We start from the raw sequence: 22,094 nt of genomic DNA, 5'->3' as shown, positions 1-22,094 counted from the left end.
TTTTGTTTTTCCTTGAAAAAAATCCTTTACATTTGACTTTTAATAAAGATTGCTGTAGTAGTCTATTTGATAAAAAACAACAGGTATAAGACCTGAAAAATCAGGAATAAAAATTTCTCATTCACTCAAACATAATTCAGTTTACCTGAAAAAGGCTCAGCTTCTAAACAGAGAGAAAGCATTTGTTTTGGTGCTGGATGTATGCAAGTTGGGATTTGGCTCCTACTGAAGAAGTGCTGACCCTTCTTCTCAGTCATCAGGTCATCCTTGTAGGTACAAGCGAACTGGGACCTGATTAAGGGTTGCTTCATCTATAAAGGGTGAATGAAACTACTTTTAATTTTTAATGTTTGTTTAGAAAATTATTTTAAACTTTATTATTTATTGGTAAAATAAAAAGTCTTGGGTATCATTGTTTCCCCCTCCCTCCCTTCCTCCTAGTTTTAACTTAAAAGGTAAAATTAATCAAAAATTACCTAAACTACAAGGAAAGTTAACACAACACAACCAAGGTGAAATAAATTGTTTATGATATTTTGTAATTATATATAAACTAGTTCTAGAAACATTTTATTTAACAGTGACTTGAGGCATTTTAAAATGAATATTTGTTTGATTTTTTTGACTGGTCTCTTTTAGAAAGCTGCATATTTAAGCCTTTTAAAAGCCCATCAGCCTAAACCTCTCTGTAAGAGATTTTTCTTTTACCTTCACATTTGGTAGCATCGGTTTACCATTTTGAGCTGCTGTCATAGCGAGTATTTGCCTAGAGCCAAATCATCCCTTACACAAGCTATGAACAAGATGAGCCCACTATTTCCTTTGAAGAGTCAACAAGGAACTTTCATTGGGATAAGGCTCCTCATCAAAACAAACTATGTAAAAGAATGGAAAAAATAAAACCTCAAAAAAAGCACACACCTCCCAAAGAGAGAGACAAATACCTATAGCCCAATATAAAATTTGAGTCAAATATACTAAAAATTGGTCTAACTGTAAAACACTCAATATTATTCTATCCCCTTCTTGTTAGATGAAAATTTGAAATTTTCAACTCCCTCACAAAACCAAATAATTTCCATATAGAGTGTAAAAGGCAGGCCATACGATTTCCACAGATATACTGTCCAAGTCCCAAATGCATGAAAAGCATCTGCATAGCCTGAGTTGTTGGAATTCTACAGTACCAAAGAACACTATCATATCTACCTCTGCTGTGTTTTTAAAGACAATTTATTTCCACCCCTAAGCTTCCAAAGCCAGAAACCCAGCTGATTAGTACAGATCAATCAGAAAGTATTGTTCAACAATAAAAAGAGAATAAAAGTGACATTATGGGCTGTATTTCCGTATTCACTGGAGTCAAGGACTCCAGATCAAATTTGCTCAGTTTATATACAAATATATGGTTTCCCCAGCTACCAGCACTACTAAATCAAGCTTTGTTCTTTCTGGACAATTTATCACCAATAATACAGATTCTGCACACCAAATTCTGTCCTGAGTTCTAGCTACAGAATTCAGCAGACTTCAAAGTGGCTGACAGGTATCAATAAAGGAGACAATTACTTTATAATTAGAATAGCCAACTAACAACTCTACTGAGAACATACAAGTAGGGCTGTCACGTGATTAATTGCACTTAAACAATAATAGAATACCATTTATGTAAACATTTTGGATGTTTTCTACATTTTTTAATATATTGATTTCAATTACAACACAACACAAAAAATACAGTGCTCACTTTATATTTATTTTTATTACAAATATTTGTGCTATAAAAAAACAAAGGAAATGGTATTTTTCAATTTCACCTCATACAAGTACTGTAATACAATCTCTATATTATGAAAGTTGAACTTACAAATATAGAATTATGTACAAAAAAAACTGTACTCAAAAATAAAACAAACAATGTAAAGATTTAGAGCCTACAAGTCAACTCAGTTCTACTTCTTGTTCAGTCAGTCACTCTGACTAACAAGTTTGTTTATATTTGCAGGAGATAATGCTGCCTGTTTCTTGTTTACAATGTTACCTGAAAGTGAGAACAGGTGTTCCCATGGCACTGTACCTGGTGTCGCAAGATATGTTTGTGCCAGAAGCAGAGAAGATTCATATGTCCCTTCATGCTTCAACCACCAATCCAAAGGACATATGTCCATGCTAATGAGGGTTCTGCTCGATAACGATCCAAAGCAGTGCAGACCGACACATGTTCACTTTCATCATCCGAGTCAGATGCCACCAGCAGAAGATTGATTTTCTTTTTTGGTGGTTCAGGTTCTGTAGTTTCCACATTGGAGTGTTGCTCTTTTAAGACTTCTGAAAGCATGCTCCACACCTCATCCCTCTCAGATTTTGGAATGCACTTCAGATTTTTAAACCTTGGGTCAAGTGCTCTGGCTATCTTTAGAAATTTCACATTGGTACCTTTTCGTCAAATCTGCAGTGAAAATGTTCTTAAAACAAACAACATGTGGTGTGTCATCATCCAAGACTGTTGTAACATGAAATATATGGAAGAAAGTGGGTAAAACAGAGCAGGGACACAATTCTCCCCCAAGGAATTCAGTCACAAATTTAATTAATGCAATTTTTTAATGAGCATCATCAGCATAGAAGCATGTCCTTTGGAATGGTGTCCAAAGCATGAAGGGGCATACGAATGTTTTGCATGTCTGGCACATAAATACCTTGCAATGCCAGCTACAAAAGTGCCACGTTCAGGTGACATTGTAAATAAGAAGCAGGCAGCAGTATCTCCTGTAAATGTAAACAAATTTGTTTGTCTTAGCGATTGGCTGAACAAGAAGTAGGACTGAGTGGACCTGTAGGCTCTAAAGTTTTACATTGTTCTGTTTTTGAGTGCAGTTATGTAACAAACAAACAAACAAAAATCTACATTTGTAAGTTATACTTTCATGATAAAGAGACTGCACTACTGTATTGTATGAGGTGAATTGAAAAATACTATTTCCTTTGTTTATCATTTTTATAGTGCAAATATTTGTAATAAAAAATAATAATATAAAGTGAGCACTGTACACTTTGTATTCTCTGTTGTAACTGAAATCAATTGAAATTGGTTCCTGGCCAATGGGAGCTGCAAAGCCAGCACTTGGGGCGGGGGCAGTGCACAGAGCCACCTGCCATGCCTCTGCCTAGGAGCAGCAGGGACAAGGTGCCACTTGCAGGGAGCCTCTTGAGGTGAGCACCCCCTGGATCTGGCACCCCTAGCCCCCTCCCACACTCCAACCCCCTGCTTTAAGCCTCCTCTCACAGACTCCCTCCCAGAGCCCACACCCCACACTCCCTCACCTACCCCAACCCTGCACCCCCTCCTGTACCCAAACTCCTTCCCTCTTAGTTAACTGGAATTTTTCACTTACAGCACCCCTCCCTATTTCCCCAAAATGCTGGATAAAAAAGCTTTTATTATATTATTCTCACAGCAAAATGACTGACCAATTAGTCTACAGTTGATGAATAACACAGAAAAAGCATCCTGACTGGTTAATAACGTACATTGGTTAATAATTAAATCACTGTGTTTAAATATCATGCGCTGCAAAGAGACACAGGAGACACATTAAAGAACCACTTGCGGCTTTCAAGCCTCAGTTTGAATATCACTGGTTTAAGGTTTCCAGCCTGGAGGACTCTTCCCCTCTTCTAAGCTAGCAGATGTTGTGCCCCATTTGGACAGGGACAAAACCTTAAAGGCTTTGACATTTATATCGTCAAACATTGGTTATTAGGTTAACACCACTGACTTTGATTCCTGCAGATGTGCAAAACTACCTAAGACAGCAATAACCCTCACTTATCCTTAGGAAGCAACACATTAACCATCAACCATCCAGAGGGTCACACAATAGTCAAAAATATTACAGATCTTTCCCATGTTTTTCATGGTAACATGGATGTTACAATTTGTGCAGAGCTGACTAAGATATTTCATCTACGTGACAGAACCAGTACATAGAACATCAAAGTAGTCAAAGAAACAACAAGGGTTTCTTTTTTACTTTCACAGGCCTCAGTGAGGCAAGTCAGCTCTGAAAGCTTGTAAGAACATAATGATTCAAATGTCATGGGTGATGTCCACTGCGATCGTTTCAAGCTTGGACACTTTAGGACTTCAACACTAGGGGCCTGCCAAAAAGCCATTTGTCTATATACTTCACTGGGTCTTGGCTCTTGGTCTCAAGGTCTAGTTCTCCTCTGCATTACACCCTGTGTAAGTCATTTCCAACTGTGCACTTCAAAACCCTAAATAAAATAATTGTCCACCTGAGTATATTTGATACAGTGATGGCTGCCTGAGTCTGCAGACAGCATGAAACAATAGTTCTTAGAGATTTGAACTGCCCTTTTCATTTCAATATGATATTAAGTCCCAAGATCCACTGAGGAAGATATACTCCAACAGCTGTACTATGGGGTAAATCTGCTGCCCCCAGAGACAAAGGGTCCTGCTGTGCTCCTATGTGGAGAAAAGGGAGATCATGCAGTTTCCCCCACCTTGCTAGAAGACAAGAGGGATCCCCTGCCACAGCCACTCTCAAAGGGGGTCAGGACAATGGGCTTGGATGCCTCATTTTGTGGTATGCTGGAGGCATATGTGGGGCCCAAAAGGCCAGATTAGTTAGCATATGCTCTCACTTGGTCTTCTTGTATCTTTAAAAAAAGCATTTTATTTAGTTTGTTTATGATATGCCACCGAGAAGCCCATTTTTTCCCTTGTATTAATTGTTACTAATGTATGCCCTTCTATTTATTTCTAAAAAGTTACATCTGATAATCTGCTCCAGATCTCCCTCCAGCCTCTGCATACAGACAGAACTGCCAACACTTAGTCAGTAAAAATGCTCAGAGTGGGTTTTTATATACTGGGATAGCATAACAGAATTTAAAAGACTACATCAGTAACAACAAACACATGTTTTTATTTTCTGGCCAACCAATCAAGATATTCTCTGGAGAAGGAAAAAAGAGTGGAGAGATAAAGAGGAGGAAATCTTTTCCTCACCCTTTGTGGAAAAAATAGGAAGGGGTGGTTGAAAGAGGCTTAAAAGGAAAGAGAAAGAAGGAATGGCAAAATGTCATTTGCCTTGACAAAACCAAAGTATCGCTTTATTCAATCATGAAAAATCTCTTGACCATCTCTCAGGTAATAGCAAGTTTTTCTTGCCCCAAATCCATCAAAATCTTTAGCAAGACATTATACCAGCCTTTGACTATCCCAGGTTTACTCATTGTTTTGAGAGCATTCAGGGTTAAATCACCGCATCACTGGGATTTGAGGGTGCCTTGAGACTCACAGGATTTGGCCCTAAAAGAGCTGTTTAGATGGTTCCTGGAATCACAAATACTGTTCTCCCATGTGAGTAGGGTTTATCAGATTCTAATACAAATTAATGGATAGCAAAAAAAGGCTAGAATTAGTCTTAATGCAGAATGTCTATTGTGCCAAAAAACAAGAAAAAATGCTTACTGCACTCCTCAGAGGTTGAAAACACTAAGCAAAGATGTTCCTCATAATTCTCCATTAAAAACAAACAGATTTGGTTTGGTGCAGTAGATGAGACTAGTATCTCAGGCCTGGTCTACACTACGCGTTTAAACCGATTTTAGCAACGTTAAACCGATTTTACGCTGTACCCGTCCACACAACGAGGCCCTTTATATTGATATAAAGGACTCTTTAAATCGGTTTCTGTACTCCTCACCAATGAGAGGAGTAGCACTAAAATCGGTATTACCATATCAGATTAGGGTTAGTGTGGCTGCAAATCGACGGTATTGGCCTCCAGGCGGTATCCCACAGTGAGCCATTGTGACCGCTCTGGACAGCAATCTGAACTCGGAGGCACTGGCCAGGTAGACAGGAAAAGCCCCGCGAACTTCTGAATTTCATTTCCTGTTCGGCCAGCGTGGAGCTCTGATCAGCACAGGTGACCACGCAGAGCTCATCAGCACAAGTTACAATGCAGTCTCCTGAGAATCGAAAAAGAGCTCCAGCATGGACCGCACGGGAGGTACTGGATCCGATCGCTATATGGGGAGAGGATTCAGTGCTAACAGAACTCCGTTCCAAAAGACGAAATGAAAAAGTATTTGAAAAAATTTCCAAGGCCGTGATGGAGAAAGGCCACACCAGGGACTCAGTGCAGTGCAGAGTGAAAGTTAAGGAGCTCAGACAAGCCTACCAGAAAACCAAAGAAGCAAACGGAAGGTCTGGGGCAGGGCCGAAAACATGCCGCTTCTACGCTGAGCTGCATGCAATTCTAAGGGGGTCCGCCACCACTACCCCACCCCTGTCCCTGGATTCCGAGGTGGGGGTGGTAATCTCAGCCATGGTTGAGGATTCTGTGGACGGGGAAGACGAGGAGCAAGAAGAGGAGGACGAGCTTGCAGAGAGCACACAGCACTCCGTTAGCCCCGACAGCCAGGAGTTTTTTCTCACCCAGACGGAATTACTCTCCCAGCCCTCCCAAGCCACTAGCCCAGACAGTGAAGCCATGGAAGCGACCTCTGGTGAGTGCACCTTTGTAAATATAAAACATGGTTTAAAAGCAAGCGTTTTTTAATGATTGATTTGCACTGAGGACTTGGGATTCATTCGCGGCCAGTACAGTTGTTGGAAAAGTTTGTTAACGTGTCTGGAGATGGAGCGGAAATCCTCCAGGGACATCTCCATGAAGCGCTCCTGGAGGTACTCCAAAAGCCTTTGCAGAAGGTTTCTGGGCAAGGCAGCCTTATTCCGTCCACCATGGTAGGACACTTGACCACGCCATGCATGTAGCAAGTAATTGGGTATCATTGCATGACAAAGCCTAGCTGCGTATGGTCCCAGTGATTGCTGGCGTTCAAGCAACATCCGCTCTTTATCTCACTGTGTTATCCTCAGCAGAGTGATATCGTTCATGGTAACCTGGTTGAAATTCAGGAATTTAAGTAAGGGGACAGAGATGGCCATTCCTACTGGGCTGTTTGCCTGTTGCTTAAAAGAAATCCTTCCTTGCACGGAGCCAAGCGGGGAGAGGGGAAATAGCGCTGAGCTTTTTCGCGTTTGGCTATCAGGGATCTTCCCTGCTACCAGCCACACGGTGGGGGAGGGGGGGGAAGGGGGGTGATTAGCAGTGATCTTCCGTGATCTTCCATGATACCAGCCATGATACCAGCCATGCAACCTTGTAGTGAAATCACATGTGCTATGTAAGGTGAATAGTGTTGTTCACTGTGAAAGAGTATAACCATTGTTCCGTAAAAGGTATCTTTTTAAATACTTCTCTCCCTTTTTTACATCCCTCATGCAGCTGCACATTTTTCAAGTCTCCCTACTCCATCCCGAAGGCTATTTCAGATAAGGCGGAGGAAAAAGACGACGCGAGACTAAATGTTCTTGGAAATCGTGGAAGTAACCCATGAAAGAGCTCATCTGAATGAGTGGAAGGACGTGGTATTAAATTACAGGAAAGATGCCAGTGAACGTGAGGACAGGAGGGACCAACGTGAGGATAGGAGAGACACTCGAGATAAGAGGTGGCGGCAGGAAGATCAGAGGTGTAGGCAGGAAGATCGGTGGTGGCGGGATGCAACGCTGGGGCTGCTGCGTGATCAAACTGATATCCTCCGACATCTGGTGGAGCTTCAGGAAGAGCAGTGGGATCACAGAGTGCTGCTGCAGCCCCTGTATAACCACCCTCACCACTCACCATGTTCCATGTCTTCCTCACCCAGACGTGTACGAACGCGTGGGGGAAGGCTTCGTGCACCCGCCCACTCCACCCCCGTGGACAGCCCAACCAAAAGGCTGTCATTACATTGAAATGTTTTTAGTAGCCTTTTCCTTCCCTCCTATCCTCCTCCCAAACCACACCCGGGATACCTTGTCAGTTCTCCCCCTCTTTTTATAATGACTTTTTAATAAAGAATACATGATTTTTAAATGATAGTGACTTTATTTCCTTAAGCAAGCTGTAATCAAAGGGGGAGAGTGGGTTGCTTACAGGGGTATGAGTCAATCAAAGGGGGGGAAGGTTCATCAAGGGGAAACAAACACAACAGTTACACCGTACCCTGGCCCGTGATGAAACTTGTTTTCAAAGCTTCTCTGATGTGCACCGCTTCCTGGTGTGCTCTTTTAATCGCCCTGGTGTCTGGCTGTGCATAATCAGCAGTAAGGTGATTTGCCTCAGCCTCCCACCCCGCCATAAAGGTCTCCCCCTTACTCTCACAGAGATTGTGGAGCACACAGCAAGCAGCAATAACAATGGGGACATCAGTTTGGCTGAGGTCTGAGCGGAGTCAGTAATGTGCGCCAGTGCACCTTTAAACGGCCAAATGCACATTCTACCACCATTCTGCACTTGCTCAGCCTGTAGTTGAACAGCTCCTGACTGCTATCCAGGCTGGCTGTGTATGGCTTCATGAGTCATGGCATCAAGGGGTAGGCTGGGTCCCCCAGGATAACTACAGGCATTTCAACATCCCCAACTGTTATTTTCTGGTCTGGGAAGTAAGTCCCTTGCTGCAGCCGTTTAAACAGAGTAGTGTTCCTGAAGACGTGAGCGTCATGAACCCTTCCTGGCCATCCCACGTGGATCTTGGTGAAATGTCCCTTGTGATCCACCAGTGCTTGCAGCACCATTGAAAAGTACCCCTTGCGGTTTACGTACTGGGTGCCCTGGTGCTCCGGTGCCAAGATAGGGAGATGGGTTCCATCAATCACCCCCCTACAGTTAGGGAATCCCATTGCAGCAAAGCCATCCACTATGACCTGCACGTTTCCCAGAGTCACAACCTTTCGTAGCAGCAGCTTAATAATTGCTTTGGCTACTTGCATCACAGCAGCCCCCACAGTAGATTTGCCCACTCCAAATTGATTCCCGACTGACCGGTAGCTGTCTGGAGTTGCAAGCTTCCAGAGGGCTATTGCCACTCGCTTCTCAACTGTGAGGGCTGCTTTCATCTTGGTATTATGGCGTTTCAGGGCAGGGGAAAGCAAGTCACAAAGTTCCATGAAAGTGCCCTTACGCATGTGAAAGTTTCGCAGCCACTGCGAATCGTCCCACTCCTGCAAAACTATGCGGTCCCACCAGTCTGTGCTTGTTTCCCAGGCCCAAAATCAGCGTTCAATAGCTAGAACCTGTCCCATTACCAGCAGGATCTCCAAAGCGCAGGGGCCCGCAATTTAAGAGAATACTGTGTCCGTGTCCTCATCACTCTCGTCGCCGCGCTGCCGTAGTCACCTCTTTCTAGCCTGGCTTTGCAGGTCCCGGTTCAGCATAGACTGCATGAGAATGTGCGAGGTGTTTACAACGTCCACGACTGCAGTATTGATCTGAGCAGGGTCCATGCTTGCCGTGCTATGGCATCTGCACAGTTCACCCAGAAAAAAGGTGCGAAACAGTTGTCTGCTGCTTTCAGGGAGGGAGGGGTGAGGCTGCACCCAGAACCACCCGCGACAATGATTTTTGCCCCATCAGGCACTGGGATCTCAACCCAGAATTCCAAGGGGCAGGGGAGACTGCGAGAACTATGGGATAGCTACGGGATAGCTATCCACAGTGCAACACTCCAGAAATCGACGCTAGCCTTGGACCATGGATGCACACCGCCGAATTAATGTGCCTAGTGTGGCCGCGTGCACTCGACTTTATACAATCTGTTTTACAAAACCGGTTTATGTAAAATCGGAATAATCCCATAGTGTAGACGAACCCTCAGAAAGATAGCTTTTCCTTAGTCAAATGTCAAGCAAGCTGTAATCAAGTGTATTGGATACACAGAAAATCTTGATAGCTTCCTGTTGATGGCCTTCCAAGTCTCTCTTTATTTGTACTGGAATCATAAATAGGCAAAACAATTCTCACTAGCAGCAGCTCTTCGAGAACTAAACAACTAAGAATAATATCCAGCTTCACACATTGCTGTCAAGTCACTTTATATAGACATAATCAAGTCATATGAGAAAGGCAGACTGAAATTCTCTGCTTTATAGAGCTTTTTGCCTTGAAAGAATTTCCATACACAGTAAAATTATAATGAACTTCAAACTTGACAAGATTTGCTAGAGTCCTTTAGCCACAATTGTTTTTTAAAACGTAAATTAGTGTTAGGTTCCTTTTTGGAAGAAAAGAGTACCTCATATAAGAAAGTTTGTCTCCAGTTATATTAAGCGAAATAAGCCAAACTACTGGAAGTTCAGTACAGTTGTTTTGGGTTAAATGTGCTAACAATGAAAAAAATGGTTACTCGCCTTCTTGTAACTGTTGTTCTTCGTGATGTGTTGTTCATGTCCATTCCAATCAGGTGCGTACACGCGCATGTGCACGGCAGCATGAAGATTTTTCCCATAGCAGCATCCATTGGGTCAGCCTGGGTGCCCCCTGGGGGCACTCCTTCAAGGTGCTCAATAGAGAGCACTGTCGACCTGTCATCCCCTCAGTTCCTTCTTTCTGGCTACTCCAACAGAGGGGTAGAAGAGTGGGTATTGAAATGGACATGAACAACATATCGAAGAACAACAGTTACAAGAGGGTGATAAACTTTTTTCTTCTTCGATTGCTTGTTCATGTCCATTCCAATCAAGTGACTCCCAAGCCTAAATTCTGGAAGCGGGGTTGGCGTTATGCACTGATTGGAGCATGCTCTACCGAAGGCAGCATCATCTCTGGCCTGCTGGCTAATCACATAATGCGCAGTGAAAGTATGTATGGAGGACCACATCACTGCTCTGCATACTTCCTGGGTGGGAACTTGCGCCAGGAACGCTGCTGAAGAAGCCTGCACCCTGGTGGAGTGCACTGTGAGCAGAGGAGCACTCCCAGATGCAGGATGTGATCCACGACAAAATTCATTGGGAGGAGACTGGAAGACCTTTCATCCTGTCTGCCACAGCCACAAACAGTTGAATGGACTTCCGGAATGGTTTTGTTCTCTCGACATAGAAGGCTAGCACTTTGCAGACATCCAATGACTGAAGCCTCTGCTCCCTGCCACTTCAGTGCGGCTTAGGATAGAACACAGGGAGGAAGATGTCCTGGTTGATATGAAATTGGGAAAAAACCTTCGGGAGGAAAGCTGGATATGGCCTGAGCTGAACCTTGTCCTTCTAGAACACGGTATAAGGAGGCTCCAATGTTAGGGCCTTGAGCTCGGACACCCTCCTGGATGAGGTTATTGCTACCAGAAATGCCACTGTGTATGAGGAGATAGAGCAGGGAGCATGTCGCCAGTGGTTCGAAGGGTGGCCCCGGTCAGTCTGGAAAGGACCAGACTAAGGTTCCAGGCTGACACCAGCTGTAGGATATAGCCTGTCGAGACCTTTCAGGAAACAGCTGATCATAGGGTTGGAAAAGACCGACCAGCCCTCTGTGCCTGGATGGAAGACAGAGATTGCGGCCAAGTGAACCCTTATTGATGACATGGACAGTCCCTGCTCCCTGAAGTGGAGAAGGTAGTCCAGTATGAGTGGTATAGAGGAGAAAGGCGAGGATGAATGTTGCTGCACCGATCAGATTGAGAATCTCTTCCACTTGGCAAGATAGGTAGCCCTGGTGGAGGGTTTTCTACTGCCAAGGAGGACTTGTCTAACTGGGTCTGAGCAGGAGAGCTCGATGGGGTCCAGCCATGGAGCTTCCATGCCATGAGGTGCAACGACTCAAGGTTCGGGTGCTAAAGACAGCCATGATCCTGAATTACTAAGTTCAGGAGGAGCAGCAAGGTGAGGGGAGCTTCCACGGATATTTCCAAGAGAGACGTACCCAGTGTTGGCCGGGCCAGGCTGGAGCTATCAATATCACTGAAGCCTCTTCCCTCCATATCTTGAGGAGCATCTTGTGAATGAGAGAGAAGGGCGGGAACATGTAGAGGAGATGGCCTCCCCATTGGAGGAGGAACACGTCCACGATGGAGCCCAGGCTGTGATTCAGGAAGGAGAAAAACGGCTGGTGATTCCTGTTGCATCGCATGGTTAACAGGTCTATCTGGGGAAAGCCCCACCATTGGGAAGATTTAGTTTGTGACGTCTGGGCATAAGGACCACTGTGGAACGACCTGCTGAGAGGTACAATGGTGCCCAGAGAGGTACAATGCTTGCAAGTGTACTGAATGCTCTACGCAGAAGTCCCACAACATGAGGGCTTCCTGGCCCAGGGAGAGGAGCGTGCACCCCGTTTGTTGATATAGAACATCGTCATGGTGTTGTCCATCATGACTGATACACATTTCCCTCTCAAGTGAGCTCAGAAAATCTGGCATCTCAGGCACACCATACTCAGCTGACGTTGATGTGGAGAGCAAGTTCCTCCTGAGACCAGAGGCCTTGTGTCCTGAGGTCTCCCAGATGTACTCCCCAGCCCAAAGTTGACACGTCCGTCAATAGCGAGAGGGATGGCTGAGGACCGGTGAAGGGGACCACTGCACTGACTACCTGTGGGTCGAGTCACCACTGGAGGGAGTCAAGGACTGGGTGAGGTAGAGTCACAACTATGTCCAAACTGTCCTGAGCCGCCCGATACACCAAGGCTAGCCACGACTGGAGCGGCCAGAGTCTGAGCCTGACATGTTGCACCACATAGGTACAAGAAGCAATGTGTCTTAGAAGTTTCAGGCAATTCCTTGCTGTGGTGGTGGGAACCTGAGACTTCAAAAGATGTCGCTCAGGGCCCGAAACCTCACTTCTAGGAGATATGCCTGTGTCAAGTCCAGTACCACCCCGATGAACTCTATCCACTGAACCAGGGACAGGGTCGATTTCCCCACATTGAGGAAAAGGTCCAGTTCGTCAAACGCCATTCTTATGAAGTTGACTTGTGCCTCCACTTGAGACCTGAAGAGGCCCTTGATGAGACAGTCGTCGAGGAATGGAAACATCTGTTTCTGCCAACTGCACAGGAATGCGGCTAAAACTGGTATGCATTTGGTAAACACCCAAGGTGCTGCTGACAGGCCGAACGGGAGGACTGTGAATTGACAGTGGTTGTTGTTCACCACAGACCTGAGGTACCTTCTGTGGGATGGAATGATTGCAATATGAAAATACGAGTCCTTCAAAGAGGGTGACATACCAGTCCCCTGGATCCAAGGAAGGGATTATGGAAACCAAGGAGACCATGCGGAACTTAAGTTTCTTTAAGAATCTGTTGAGCTCCCGCAGGTCTAGGATGGCGTGAGCCTGCCCTTGGCTTTCGGTATTAGAAAATACCAGAAATAGAAGCCCTTGCCCTTCTGCTCCTGAGGAACTTCTTCCGCTACTCCTAGCAACAGGAGCGAGAGCACCTCCTGTATAAGGAATTACTCATGAGAGAGGTTCCTGAAGAGGGATGGGGAAGGGCACAGAATTGAATGGAGTATCCCCTCTCGACTGTGCGGAGAATCCAACAGTCCGATGTGATGCAGGACGACACAGGGCAGAAAGGGGATAGTTGGGACAAAAAGGTAGGGCAGGGTGGATCGAGTCCTTGCGCTGGTACACCATCCTAGATTGCCCCTTCAAAAGGCCTATTTCAGGCCTGAAGGTGGCTTGGATTGGCCAGGGCCCAGGCCTGAGGACAGGTGCGACCTCTTTCTGCCACTCCTATTCCTCCTCCTTGAACAATTCTGTTGTTGGAAGAACTGTGGCGGAGCTTGCGACCTGAAGTCTCTCCGCTGCATGGTGGGGATGTTAAGGCGCAAGGATTTGAGGGTGGCTCTGGAGTCTTTCAGACTATGAAGCCTTTTATCTGTCTTTTCAGAACACAGAGTCACACCCTCAAAAGGAAGGTCCTGTATTGTCTGTTGGAGCTTGTAAGGGAGGCCAGAGACCTGAAGCCAGGCGCACCTTCTCATGGCCACCTCTATAGCCATCACCCCCAGAGCCGCATCAGCTCCATCCATCGCCACCTGCAGGGAAGCTCGGGAAATGAGCTTACCCTCATCAATGAAGGCCCAGAATTTGGCACAGGAGTCTTGCAGCAGCAGCTCTGCAAATTTTGCCATTGCCCCGCATGTATTATAGCAGTACCTGCTGACAATGGCCTGATGATTTGAAATGCAGAGCTGCAACCCACCCACAGAGGAGACCTTCCTCTCAAAAAGGTTGAGTCTTTTTGCCTCCTTATTCTTAAGGGAGGGTCCCTGGTAACCTTGCCGCTCGCCCTGATTGTCAGCATCCACGACAAGGGAATCAGGTGGCGGGTGCGAGTACAGATGCTCGTAGCCCCTAGATGGCAAAAATAGCACCCTTCATTGCGCTTAGCTCTGGGGGACAATGAGGATGGGGTCTGCTATAAAGTTTTGGTCATGTCCGATATGAGGTCTCTCAGTCATTGGCTTTTTAGACTTGTTCAGGGAAGAACAATCCCTCTCCAACTTCTTTTTCTTCTGAGGCACCGGTGATTGAGACTGGTGCCTACCCACCGAATGGACTCAGGAGGAGCCATGACGGTGCTGAGGGTCTCACACAGAGTCCTGTCTCGGCACTTGTTCCTGGGATGTCGGCGCCGGGGCACTCCACACAAAGGAGGTGGTGCTGGGCACGGGATTCCCTGAACCCAGGTCTGAGTCGGGGCACAGAGCTGCCTCCATGAGCAGAACTTTGAGCCGCTGCTCTCTGTCTTTTAAAGTTCTGGGGCAAAACTCGCGGCAGATTCTGCAATGGTCCTTTTGGTGACCTTCATTTAGGCAGCTTAAACATGCGGTGTGTGGGTCACTTTCTGGCAAGCGCCTGGTGCAGACCTCACACTTTTTGAACCCCAGGGACCGTGGCATACCATGGCTCGGGGGAGGGAGACCCCCAACACACTCTAAACTAACTATAAAACTACTACTAACTACAGAAGAACTATAAACAAATTAAACGGACAGAGATGCTTGCTAAAGCAAGAGCTATGGGACATTCAGCTAACCGTCACTGGTGGTAAGAAGGAACTAAGGGAGTGGCGGGTCAGCAGGGCTCAATATTGGAATGGACATGAACAAGCCCTTGAAGTAGTAGTACAGGTTCTAAAGTCATATTACTGTGCATTAGAAAATATATCAGTAGACCAGAAAAAAATCTCTAATAAAAGTCTGTTAATTCCCCAAGTATTTTCTGTAGCCATACCCATCTTGCTCTCATTCCTTTCTGTTGCACAGCTTCTCCCCTTATTGATCACTAATGGGTTAATGACCCCTCTACGAAATTCAGAGGCAATCCAGTATTGTTGCTGGAGGCTGAAGGACTAAGCCCAGACATCTGCACAGATTTTCTGTCTCGATCAGTGGAATAGGTTGATGGTTCAGTTTCTCCTGACCATTTTATTTTTATTAGATAGATTTTTATGCAGAAACAGCTTTTCTTCCTCTTCCTCTCCTGTATCACATATCTGGCAATGTGATGGTTTCAACCACCCAGATCCACCACTGCAGCACCTCCTTTCCAGGACTTCTCTGAACCCAAGCAGGCATGGCATGGCTGTTCTGCAAACACAGGCTAAATCTAAGCAGTGGTCCATATGAGAAGCAACATTCACAGGCTCTTCAGTGGGCAAATTATGCTCTGCCTGTTCACAATCAGCTGACCCTGGCACTGCCAGGGCATGGGGCTCAAAACCGGATTGGCATGTCAGGTTCCGCCAAGAATCTGTGACTCCAAAGCAGTAAAGCCCAAGCAGGAGTTTCTGAGCACTCCAAGAAAGAGTTTAAGGTCAAGGAGGACAATATCCAGTCAGCTCAGGGCTATGTCCGGCAACAGATCCAAGCAAGAGGAAGATTAAACCCTGAAATGCTCTAAATGTTCCATTCCACAGATAAGAAGAGAGTTCTCAGCTCTCTGGGAAAAGAAACAGAGTGCCTGCGCTACTTCTCTTCCTCTCACTATGAAGCAGGGGATCCCTCATGACCTTGCAAACCCAAGAGACTTCAAGTTCCAAAATGGCAAAAGCAAGCATCACCATCAGAGGCAGCATTTAGTATTGTTAATGAACAAGCGGGTGAAAATCAAGAGTCAAGCCCTTTCTCCTTTGCCTTCAGCACACTCTTATCTGAGGGAGTGTTGAATAGAATAGAATATCAGGGTTGGAAGGGACCTCAAGAGGTCATCTAGTCCAACCCCTTGCTCAAAGCAAGACCAATCCCCAGATTTTTGCCCCAGATCCCTAAATGACTGAACTCACAACCCTGGGTTTAGCAGGCCAATGCTCAAACCACTGAGCTTTGTTGGGGCCTTTCTCCTACACGGAGGTAGGAGGCTCACCATGCCCTTTCCACCCTACAACATGTCTGGCCATGCAGAGAAGCCTGCCACTCCCTTGAATCCCTCTCAGATTGCTGTGCAATGGGAATTGTGCCTGTCTGGTGTCTGCCCAAGAACCCACACTCACAGTCAGGGAAAGGGGCTCAGATTTCAGGCAGCAGCAAAATGGGAATTGTGCCTTCTGATCATTCCCTTGCTCTGCCAGGGAAGGAGGCTCGGACTCTAAGAGGTGGGAAAGAGAGTCTCTCTCCATTCCTCTCCTCCACAGCCTAGCTCCACACTGAAATGTAAGGCACACCTTCAGGCAGCCTGTGAACAGCTCCAAGGCACATGAAGATTATGCTCCTCACAAAGTTGCACCAGTATGAGATTACATGGTGGTGAGAAATCCCTTCCTGTGGCCAAAATTATACTGGGTTATTAAGTAAAGCCCTCAGTGGTACTAGGTTGCCTCTACAGTACTTACTTGGGAGCTAGCCAGCCTTGGGAAGCAAGCAACCCGTTCTGCTCCTGCGTACATCTAGCAAGCTAATTCTTCAATCGAGATATATGCACCAGCACCTCTCATTGGTTGAGAGGCCCTCAGGTCAGAATAAATACTATGCTATCTCTTACCTGTAGTACAGCCAGGCAAGCAATACATGCCTTTCAAGCATTATTTGATAGATGGTTTCCTGTATATTCCTCCTTTGAGGACATTATAAGATCCAAATAAGGATGGACTGCTGATTAAAACCAAATGTTAAACTATAATGTTTTATATGTAAGCAAAGAAATTTCTTAAGTTTTGGGAGCCTAAGGTTGATGCAGCAGTAGTTCCAACAGTGAAAGATAACCATACCTTCAGAAAGAGACTTCCTTCCAAAGACCATAACAGAGGACACACTACACAACAATTTCAAATCCTTAGCTACAGCCTTTCATACCAAAGGTTTTTCATATATTTAGTAACAAAAGCCTACTTGGTGGCATGGAAATGGTTCATTGTCTTGCAACAGGTTCTTTGCTCACTGATTCGGTCCTGGTTGAACATTGTGTGTGATTTGTGACAAGTGCAATTATTTCTAATTCACTGGTGCAAGGAAGCCAAATTCTGTTTCATACTGGGGACTCTATGTCTGTGTCATACGACACACTCTAATTTGAACATGAGGCTTGTCTGTCTTCTCTGTTGTCCTTTACTTCCATGCTGGACTGAAATTCTAAGGGGCAGTGAAACAGGGTTAATAAGGGAGAGTCGTTCAATTTTGATTGTCCTCTAATCACATGGAAGCCCAATGGGTAAATAATTGGCTACCACTCAGAGCAAGCCAGTTTCCTAAGTCTGAACTCCAGGGGACGATGTAACAAAGCAACAGATCACCTTGTGGGGCATTTTGATCACCTGACAAAGTTGATGGGGGAGGTCACATGACAAAGGAGACTGACGGTTATAAAAAAATGGGTCACATCAGTCGTTTTTGAGAGCAATGTACTAGAAACAGATTGCTGACTACAGAAGTGAGAGGAGTCTTCATCTTCCCAAGGAGAAGCCATGTGCAGAAGGAAAGGAAGAGACAGAAAAGATTGTGAATCCATAAAAGACTCTGACTCAAGCCCAAAGAAAGCTCGTCAGTGAGGAAGCTGAGGTAGGGGTTTCCCAACGGGTGTTTTATTGTTTTGTCTATATCTGTATATTTCTTATGCTAGTTAAAATAAAGAATCATTGTGTTAGAAACCTTTACAAAGATTGTCCGTTATGTGCTTAAAGTATCACGTGTTTCTGGAGAAATAAAGGGTAAACCAGAATGACCCCAATGTTGGAGCTCAGGGAAACTGTGTATTTAAACAAATAGGCTGTCAGCACTGGTCCTTGGTGCGAAGGGCAGCTGGACCACAGGCAGAAAGTCTGTGCCCAGGAACTGTGTCAGAGAGGTCAAAGAAAGAGAGAGTGCTGGAGCTTACTCAGACCAAGGGAAGTTTAGAATCACATAGTTCAACCATGTGGGACTCAAAGTCTCCTGGTGAGTGTCCAGCAGGGGGAGCTTTAAAAGGGTTGTTACACCATGGTACTCCCATGTATAACAAAATCAGTCATCCTGAACAGATATCTTGTGTATCCAAACTTACAGGTGAGGAGTTATTTGGGGAGACAGAGAAACTAGTAGTTGAGACAGAAGAGAGGCCACAACCCTCACTATCATAGCCAGCATAGCAATCCATTGGGTTTAACACTACCAAGGGTATTCAAGTAGAGACTATTACTCTGGCAGAAGAAAAGAATTTAGAGCAGACACTACAAGAAAACCTAGATAAACTTTCCTTTGAACCAACAAAATCCTCAACATGCCAAAGACCATATTTGTATACAAGAGCTCATAATTCCTGTATCAGGCCTGGTCTACACTACGCGTTTAAACCGATTTTAGCAGCGTTAAACCGATTTAACGCTGTACCCGTCCACACTACGAGGCCCTTTATATCGATATAAAGGGCTCTTTAAATCGGTTTCTGTACTCCTCCCCAACGAGAGGAGTAGCGCTAAAATCGGTATTACCATATCGGATTAGGGTTAGTGTGGCCGCAAATAGACGGTATTGGCCTCCAGGCGGTATCCCACAGTACACCACTGTGACCACTCTGGACAGCAATCTGAACTCGGATGCAGTGGCCAGGTAAACATGAAAAGCCCCGCGAAATTTTGAATTACATTTCCTGTTTGCCCAGCGTGGACCTCTGATCAGCACGGGTGGCAATGCAGTCCCAAATCCAAAAAGAGCTCCAGCATGGACCATACGGGAGATACTGGATCTGATCGCTGTATGGGGAGACAAATCTGTTCTATCAGAGTTCCATTACAGAAGACGAAATGCCAAAGCGTTTGAAAAAAATCTCCAGGCTACACAGTGCTGCATGACAAGCGTAACGGAAAAGAATCAAATGGACGCTCATGGAGGGAGGGAGAGAGTACTGAGGACTCCAGCTATCCCACAGTCGTCTCCGAAAACGATTTGCATTCTTGGCTGAGCTCCCAGTGCCTGTAGGTTCAAACACATTGTCCGGCTTGGTTCAGGGTATAGCTCGTCAATTTACCCCCTCCCCCCACCACATGAAAGAAAAGGGAAAGAAATCATTTCTTGACTTTTTTCAATGTCACTCTATGTCTACTGAATGCTGCTGGTAGACGCAATGCTGCAGCAGTGAAGAGCAGTATCCGCTCTTCTCCTCTCCCCGGTGGCAGACGGTACAATATGACTGCTATCCGTCGTCACCATCAGCCCGTGAGTGCTCCTGGCTGGCCTCAGGTGAGGCTGGCCAGGGGCGCCTGGGTAAAAATAGGAATGATTCCCGGTCATTCCCAGTAGATGGTACAGAACGGCTGGTAACCGTCCTCATCATAGCAACTGAGGGCTGAGCTCCATCAGCCCCCTCCCTTTCATGTGTAAAGAAAAGATTCTGTACTCCCTGGACTATCATAGCAGTGGGATGCTGGGCTCCTCTCCCCCCACCACTTAATGTTCTGCCTGGACTGTCATAGCAGCGGGAAGCTGCCTCCCCCTCATTTTATCTCACTAACAAGTCACTGTTTCTTATTTCTGCATTCTTTATAATTTCATGACACAAATGGGGGGGACACTGCCACAGTAGCCCAGGAAGGTTGGGGAGGAGGGAAGCAATGGGTGGGGTTGGTGCAGGGGCAACCCTCGTGAATGGCATGCAGCTCGTCATTTCTGCGGGATCTGACATGGAGCAGCTGTGCTCTCTGATACACTGGTTCTCTAGTACACTTGCCCCATATTCTAGGCAGGACTGACTCTATTTTTAGATACCATAAAAGAGGGATTGATTGGGGAGTCATTCCCATTTTTGCCTTTGCGCCCCCGGCCGACCTCAGCCAGGGGCACCAATGATAGCAGCAGACAGTACAGAATGACAGATAACCATCATCTTATTGCCAATTTACAATGGCAGCAGATGGTACAGAACGACTGATAACCGTCTCTGCTGTCATGCAAAAGCAAATGAATGCTGCTGTGTAGCGCTGCAGTAACACCTCTGTCAGCGGCATCCAGTACACATACGGTGACAGTAAAAAAAGAGCTGAACGGGCTCCATGGTTGCCGTGCTATGGCGTCTGCCAGGGCAATCCAGGGAAAAAGGGTGCGAAATGATTGTCTGCCGTTGTTTTCCCGGAGGAAGGAATGAGTGACGACATTTACCCAGAACCACCCGCGACAATGATTTTTGCCCCATCAGGCACTGGGATCTCAACCCAGAATTCCAAGGGGCAGGGGAGACTGTGGGAAAAGACGGTTACTCACCTTTGTAACTGTTGTTCTTCGAGATGTGTTGCTCACATCCATTCCAGTTAGGTGTGCGCGCCGCGCGTGCACGTTCGTCGGAAACTTTTTACCCTAGCAACTCCAGTGGGCCGGCAGGTCGCCCCCTGGAGTGGCGCCGCCATGGCGCCCAATATATATCCCTGCCGGCCCGCCCGCTCCTCAGTTCCTTCTTGCCGGCTACTCCGACAGTGGGGAAGGAGGGCGGGTGTGGAATGGATGTGAGCAACACATCTCGAAGAACAACAGTTACAAAGGTGAGTAACCGTCTTTTCTTCTTCGAGTGATTGCTCACATCCATTCCAGTTAGGTGACTCCCAAGCCATACCTAGGCGGTGGGGTCGGAGTGAGAAGTCGCGGCATGGAGCACTGCAGTTCCGAAGGCCGCATCCTCTCTCGACTGCTGTACCAGGGCGTAGTGGGAAGCAAAGGTGTGGACCGATGACCAGGTCGCTGCCCGACAGATTTCCTGGATGGGCACACGGGCAAGGAAAGCCAGCGACGACGCCTGCGCCCTGGTAGAATGTGCAGTCACACGGCCCGTAGGGACATGGGCCAAGTCATAACAGGTCCTGATACAGGACGTAACCCACGAGGATAACCTCTGGGAGGAGATAGGAAGCCCTTTCATACGGTCCGCTACCGCCACGAAAAGCTGGGGGGATTTGCGGAAGGGTTTGGTCCTCTCTATGTAGAACGCGAGAGCTCTACGGACATCCAGCGAGTGGAGCTGCTGCTCCCTGCCTGAGGAGTGAGGTTTTGGGAAAAAAACCGGGAGGAAAATCTCTTGGTTGACGTGGAAGGCTGAGACCACCTTGGGTAGAAAGGCAGGGTGTGGTCTAAGCTGCACCTTGTCTTTGTGGAAGACCGTGTATGGGGGGTCTACCACAAGGGCTCGGAGTTCCGACACCCGTCTAGCTGAGGTGATAGCTACTAGAAAGGCAGCCTTCCAAGAGAGGTAAAGCAGGGAGCAAGTAGCTAACGGCTCAAAGGGGGGCCCCATGAGCCGGGACAACACCAGGTTAAGATCCCAGGTTGGAGCAGGGGGACGGACGTTAGGGAATAACCGTTCCAGCCCCTTAAGGAATCTCGACACCGTCGGGTGAGAAAAAACGGAGCGACCGTCCGCACCCAGGTGAAAGGTGGAGATAGCTGCCAGATGGACTCGCAACGACGATAAGGCCAGACCATGTTCTTTGAGGGACCAAACATAATCTAAGATTTCGGATACCGAAACTTCCATAGGGCGGAGATTTCTCTCTACGCACCAACAGGAGAAGCGTTTCCATTTTGCCGAATATGTGGCTCTTGTGGATGGTTTCCTGCTGCTCAAGAGCACCTCTCTCACAGGCGTGGAGCAGCGCAGCTCGGAATCAGTTAGCCACGCAGGAGCCACGCCGCTAGGTGCAGCGACTGCAGGTCTGGGTGACAGAGGGACCCGTGGTCCTGGGTAATCAGGTCCGGATGAAGGGGCAGGGGAACTGGGTCGGCTACGGCCAAGTCTAGCAGCATGGTGTACCAGTGCTGTCTGGGCCATGCCGGGG

The 22,094-nt window shown here is 46.5% G+C and overlaps 1 protein-coding gene across 1 annotated transcript in view; it reads right to left on the bottom strand.

Annotated features, from left to right (window-relative positions):
• The window catches only part of PARPBP (PARP1 binding protein), a 118,750-nt gene that overhangs the window by 5,736 nt on the left and 90,920 nt on the right, over positions 1-22,094 (bottom strand). Inside the window, exon 11 of the mRNA XM_030544399.1 lies at positions 146-311. Within this exon, the coding sequence (XP_030400259.1) occupies positions 146-311 (166 nt within the window). The remainder of the gene's footprint in view (positions 1-145; positions 312-22,094) is intronic.

This window comes from Gopherus evgoodei, chromosome 1 (assembly GCF_007399415.2).
Source record: "Gopherus evgoodei ecotype Sinaloan lineage chromosome 1, rGopEvg1_v1.p, whole genome shotgun sequence".
Lineage (NCBI taxonomy): Eukaryota > Metazoa > Chordata > Testudines > Testudinidae > Gopherus > Gopherus evgoodei.
This window is presented reverse-complemented; position numbering and strand designations above follow the sequence as displayed.